General features: G+C 40.4%; 1 protein-coding gene across 7 annotated transcripts in view; it reads right to left on the bottom strand.

Annotated features, from left to right (window-relative positions):
• Positions 1-6,708, bottom strand: part of rasal2 (RAS protein activator like 2) — a 147,510-nt gene continuing 140,802 nt past the window's right edge. For 6 of the 7 annotated variants that reach the window (XM_004914030.4, XM_002937360.5, XM_031900972.1 and 3 more), the window contains 4 exons: positions 5,836-5,970; positions 5,433-5,635; positions 5,243-5,330; positions 1-2,236 (listed from right to left, as the gene is read on the bottom strand). In XM_004914030.4, coding sequence (XP_004914087.1) covers positions 2,072-2,236; positions 5,243-5,330; positions 5,433-5,635; positions 5,836-5,970 — 591 coding nt within the window. In that variant the 3' untranslated portion in view covers positions 1-2,071. Of the gene's footprint in view, positions 2,237-2,258; positions 4,740-5,242; positions 5,331-5,432; positions 5,636-5,835; positions 5,971-6,708 lie in introns of those variants that run through there. The other variant, XM_031900971.1, reaches the window with a different exon arrangement.

The raw sequence follows: 6,708 nt of genomic DNA, 5'->3' as shown, positions 1-6,708 counted from the left end.
TTAAATACAGAATCCATTTTATTGTAGGCATTAACAATAATAAAATATCTAATTTCCTTAATGGTTTAAAAACCACTTTTTTTTAACCATAAAATCCCTGGATGTTGGAAAGGAGAAAGATTCATAGCGTGAGAGAAACAAGAGGAAGAGATGAACAAGGAAACGAGGACAAACAATAAATAAATAATAAAAACCACTGAACATGGACAGTTTTTGCGCAATTCAGTCAGACAGCAGGCACAATTTCTCAACACCCTTAAATTAGCCCTTTAAGAAAATTTGGTATCCATTGCAGTCATGGTCTCCTGAGAGGGAAGATGGGTCATATGAGGCAGCTACAATATAAGCACTTCTCCCTTCTGGAGGCTACTAAGTTACACTGCCTGGCAATACCCCACAGTGTCACCAGCAGGTAAAAATGTCAATAAAAGGGATATATATGTGTTCGTGTATACCTGCCCCAAACAGGCTGGAAACTTCTCTAGCCCCAGGGAGCACAAAACGATCTCTAACCATAAACCATCTTTAAGACATCAGGGATGTACAGCAAGTAGGTCTCCAGATGAACTACAACCTCTACCATCCCTAACCAGATCTAATGGCAGTTGAAATTCAGCAAACCCTGGCAGGCTCCCTAATCTCCCTAAGGGAAGGACTGGGACAGAAATGATACAGTTAGAAGTTGTTAATGAATGATTAGATGCTCCTTCAATATTCTTCTCAACACACACACACGCACGTACTCACACGCATAGGAACAGCTCAAAACACAACCATTATAGGCACAGAGAACACACACTGGCTTCCACATAAGCATTTATACTTAAGCACTGAACTGCTCGTAGCCTCTGTTTCCATATTCTATTAGCTTTTCTTGTTTCAAAAAACTATGTTATTCACAACAAAAGTGCTGAGTGCACTATTCTTCTGCCATGGTAACTGGTGCCCACCATGAAACAACTTACTGAAATGCCTACATTTGTACTCTGTGTGGTGCCATTAAGCATCCCCCTTTCCCTAAAGCTCAACAGTACCAGGATATCACTGGTTCTTGCAAGTCATTTCAGATACATTCTACTCACAGGGCTGCTCAGCAACCTCAAACACCACCGACAGGTCACCTGACACAGCTGGTAAAATCTAACACCATAACGTGACAAATGGGGCCCCCAATTTAGAATTTCTCCAACACGTTATGTTCTCAATGCTTCACAAAATGCACGTGCTTAGCAGTAAGTCATTTGCTATGTTGCCAATTAGATGATAACTGTGCAAAGCCCTGAAATAAAAACATAAAGGACATTGTGGAAAATACTACACAGGTAATATGAGATTCTGATTTGTACAGTGACGTTCCTATTCCCTCTTAGATGGCATAAAGTGATTCATAGTATAGATGTGAACTGTATAATTACATTTTACAATCAAAATATACATATATACATATCTGTAAACTCCAAAACATTCTTTAAAAAAAAAACAAAACAAGAAAAAACAACGCTCTAAAACTGTTAGAATTGGGATATGTCACAGAGGCCATGAGAAATGTTCTGACCCCTTTTAAACCTACACTGTGTTTTCGTAGTGTTCTAATTAACCCTAAAGGAAAGTGTCTGTAGAAGTCTCTCTAGGAATGAGAGCAGCAGGAGAGAGAGCTCAGACTCCTGGTACTGCTGTATGCTCGCTGTGGTGCAATAGCAATTGCATGGATTCCGGGAATATGTACAGCGCCTTCGGCTCTTCTAAGTCTCTTATATGAGTCCCACTTATTGGAAGATAGACACAAATAAAAAATATGAACCTTTTTTCCTTTTCTTTTTTTTCAATAAAAAAAGAGATATGCACTACATATTAACTTCAACATGGTACTTTACACAAGTGCTCTGTACAGAGCATGAATGAATTCACCCTATATACAGTGCGGTATGGCTGATAAGCTTCCATATCGCTAAAAAGGCATGGTTAGGTAGGACTTTTCCATACATATTTATATTGCAGAAGACTTCATTACACTTGTCTTTTGGTTTAGCAGCACTGAATTCCAGAGATGGCACAGAGTCCTGACTTGAGACTAACAACTGCTGTTCTTAAATTCTCCATTTTCAGTGATTGACAGCTTGGTAGGGTTGGTCGGAGAGATTCCATTGCGCACCTGGGAGTTATAGCGTTCCTTGACCTGTGTGAGGGCACTCATTAGCCGCGTGTTGGCTGCATCCAGTGATATGATCCTCTTCTCCTACAAAGGATTCAAATAAATAGTAAAATAGACAGCTCAACTAAACTGCTCAGCCCAATTTCTTCTATGCAAAATGAACGCCTTCAATAGAGAAACCGTTTGCTTCTGTGCATCAATTGCTGCTGTCATTCCCCAGTGATGTTTAAGAGTGCTCTGACATCTATATATGCTAGTTCCAGCTAGTTCCAACTGACTGTAGGAATGGCATCTTAATGTGATCTCAAGTGGCTAAAATGACACAACCAGAACCTTGTGCAGATAGTGAGTCCCTCTGAAACATCACACATATATTGGTTATAAGTGACTGACCTGTGATGCACCTCACATGGCCAGGCAGCTGCCACAGCACAAGTGACAATGCACAGATGTCACATTAGAGAGTATGCAAATACTGGAATGAGAGAACACACAGTTGCGGATCAAAATCAATTCACATTAGCCTTGTGTGTGTCTACGGCTAAAGGGTGCATCAAACTGTAGCCTAAGGAATAAAGGTACTAAGACATAACAAGTGCTATATAATTAGGTGCTACAGGACACAACTAATAAGCAGAACTCAATGTTTCATTTTGCAGAGAAGCCAAGGAACTACTAATTTGATGGGTGAAGATCTCCATTGAGAGAAGATCCTTTAAAATAACAAAAGTAACTGATGACCTTGTTGTGCTGGCAAGGGAGGGCACACAGCAACACTGGAGTGATGCAGCCAAAAGCTGGAGCCAAAGCTTGTACTGGAGGCATGGGTGACAGGATAGTGGTGAAGGAATGCACAAAAACATAAGAGGCACTGTTCCAAACCCCATTCCAGCTCACAGGGCGAGGGAGGGGAAAGCTCTTCACTTACTGCCCGAGATACTAGCCATAATCCCAGGCATGGCACAGCGGTGAAGCCACTGAAAATACTACAGACACACGTTGCCACTATCTAACTACATCCTTCTGGAACAGCCTGGAAACAAACCATAATAACTAATAAATAACAAATAATGGGTAAACTGGGGCAGTTCTGAGCATATACTACCTGCCTGGGATAAAAAACTAGTATAGTTACTGTAATGAAATAAAGCAGTTTTTATTCAGGAGGGCAATCGCCTAGATTGCAACTGCATTGTAAAACTTTTATATTAAAGACGTAGTAAACTTGACCATGTATCGTGTATATCTGGGACAGAATACTTTTTTGTAAACTGCCACATACCACATGGTCACTGGGGTGCCCAGACACTGTGCACCTAATATTACTCACCAGTTGGTCATGTTTTTATATATTTCTTATTATTGTGAATTATCCTTTCCAATGGACTATTCAATTGCCTTTCATGCACTATAAAGCGCAACGTTCCTGAACTTTAGTACTATAAATAACTACTACATGTATCAAACAGAGAATTTGGGAAAATGACTTGGATCTTACTTTTCAGCAGAAAGCATAGCTGGCAGCGGCACACTGCAGAGGAGGAGACTGAGCAGGGCAAGATGACTTGCATTCAATATATATAGTGACAGGAGCAAGGTCACATTCCCCTGCACTACAAAGATCAATTTACACTCCCCAGCTTGTATTTGGCAAGCTTTAACATGCTGGATTTTATGCCAATTTTGATTTAAAGCATTTGCTTCTACTGGAAGCTTTAGGTACATATAAACAAAAAAACTGGTGAAGTGGTGCCCGGGAAAGAGACAATGTCATGCATCTCTGCAGAAATATCACAGACATATGGGCATTATGTAGGGATTAGAAGGCAACAGTGGACGTCTTTGGTCATCCTTGCTATGCTATGTGGTGCATTGAACAGGCTGGTAAATAAAATATGGCTTCTAAAAGAGGCTTTATACTACCAAGGTTGCAACTAGTGGTCTGGCCATCAGCTTCTGGCCATCAGGAGTTACTGGAAGTTATACAACTGTAGTTTCAATTTCTACAGAAGGCTTACACAGGTGGAAAATTCCTGGCACACCAGATACCTTTTCTCACTAGAAGGGACCTTTGGTGGACTAGTATTTATTAAACAGCTATAGATATTTCAGGGGTGTTCCTTAATGGAGAGTTTGAGAACTTCTGGGATTTCTCCACAAATCTGACACCTGGGAATTGTCATTTAAAAGCTAAAGGTTCATTATAAATGGCACAGACAAACCCTTTTGCCCTGAGAGCCCTCTCTAGCCCCAGCAGTGAATTTCTGTTAACCAACTATTTTAGGTGTGTCAAGCTTCACAAGTTCCAAGACATACAACTCTGACAGCTAAGGGCTCGAACTCAACATTACCTGTAGGTTCAAATCTCTGACAAGCCTGGCTTATAAACATCTAGCAAAAAGAGCAGTTCAATGATCAAACCAAATTATATACATAGAATGACTATTCTCTTTCTAAATATCTCCCAGCTAAAAGGAAGGAGCTGGAATGTGTAGGAGATCAGTGTTCTAGCCAGGCTGGTTACACTGTTTAACTATAAGGTGCACTTGGTTTACTTGCCTGTTTGCGTTAAAATCCCATTAATGACCTGTAATTTAACATAGTTTTAATGAGTCTAACATGAGAGAGAAATTCAGGAATCTACTGCTGTGGGAGAAAGTCGATCCAACAGAGCCAAACAGAAGACAGAGATGAGGCTGATGTTTATTCAGTGCCCGAATGGACACCAAGAGGGGCTGCTGTAAAGAAACAGGCATCTACACAATACAAGAGCCATCTTACATTATTTCAGGATTCAGGATGCTATGCCCTGTATGTGCTCTCTTCGTAATAGCTTATTCCTTGCCTACATATAGGCATGTATACATACAAGTGGAGTGGACACTGCCATATTACTTGCTCACTGCTGAGACATACACCACAAAGGTAATAAACAGACTCTATATTATAAAGCATGAATCAGCAATGGCATCTCTTTACTCATATATAATAATGCAAATGGGCAGATAAGAAATGAACTGCTGCCATGTTCCATATTTGTCTGTAATACATTATGTATTTATGTATCAGCCCAAAAGGACACAGACTTACCTGTGCATCAATAATTTTTTGCTTTGCATCAATGACAGCCTGCATCTCAGCATGGTCTTTTTTCAGCTCCTCTTCTACAGCTATTAACCTACAGTGAATCAAGATGGGATGTGTCAGTGAGAAACCACAGCTACGAACAATAGTTCCACACAGCTAGTTTATTGGTGTATGGCATTAGCCTCTGACTTACCTGCTGATGACACTTTTCATTTGGCTGTCCTTCTCTTCCTGCTGACGGCGCAACCTCTCCTCGCTATCCTCCAGTCGAGATTTGTACTCCATTAAGAGCTTCTGCATTTGCTGCTCTTGCACCAAAAGACGCCGTTCATATTCCTCCAGGCGCCGACTTGAAATTTTCAATCGTTCTTTCAGCTTTGCAATCTCTTGTTCATACTGAGAGATAAAGAAAGAAAAGAATGAGGTTTATTTAGGAGTATGATTCCACATTTGGCCTAGGCACAGAGCTGTAGTAACGCTGATACTAGCATTCCGGCTCTTGTGCTTCTCATTAATAGGTTCAGATAGATAAAATGAGGCTAGCGTTAGAAATACATCTGTTTGCTTAGCCTAAAAAGCAATGTTTGTTCCCTCACCTTCTCTGCAGGTTTAGATTCATCCTTGTTTTGGTCTACAGTTTCTTCTTCATCTTCATATTGACCGTTATTAAGAACCCAGGCTGCAGTCCGCTCTACTGGAGACATTGTAGCGGAGTCCACAGGTGACTGCACCTGTCATACATTTAAAAAACTAAATCAATTTGTTCATAGCACTAAAATAGTTCTTTTTACCCAAAGCTATCTATTTATAGTAAATGTGAGAGGACAGCTGTACCTTCCAGACTCTATTTCTCAGCATTTTACCTTGGCAACTCTTCCAATGGTAATGCCACTTACACCAAACAGAACAACCTGAGAGCCAAAAAACTACGGGCACATAATACTGATTATGTGGTGAGGCAATGTGGTTGTTTCCCTTTGTCTAGGACCTTCAGACAACTGTTTTGCATGTTTAAAATCTGCAGCCAGAGATCATCCTTCAAAATGGAAAATTCAGTCTGCCAATGAGTTTCTCTGGCTGAGCAGGAAAAGCTAACCTGCCCACTTATGTTTTGCAATCTAATATTTCGGCCAACATGCCAAATGATCAGATTGTTGTATAACTGCAAGGTCAGACAGCATCATTCCACCCAATTGGTTAGGGATAAATCAGATTTCCCCAACAGTTGAGCCATGTGTGGCCAGCTTAAATAACAAAGATGCACATGGTGAGATATGGTGCCAAATGATGATGTTTCAGTCAGGCTAGAATATTTTTACTGTTTTATACTGTGCATATTAAACAAAAACTATGAGCCTTCCTGACTGACATTCAATCAGGTTTGAAAGAGTAGCAACCATACATGGAAGAATATCTTAATGGCTGATGACCACATTGACGCTTTGATGCAGGTCATGTATAATAATTAC

The sequence above is a fragment of the Xenopus tropicalis genome, chromosome 4, assembly GCF_000004195.4.
Source record: "Xenopus tropicalis strain Nigerian chromosome 4, UCB_Xtro_10.0, whole genome shotgun sequence".
NCBI lineage: Eukaryota > Metazoa > Chordata > Amphibia > Anura > Pipidae > Xenopus > Xenopus tropicalis.
The sequence above is the reverse complement of the archived record's forward strand: the minus strand, read 5'-3'. Positions and strand labels throughout refer to the sequence as shown.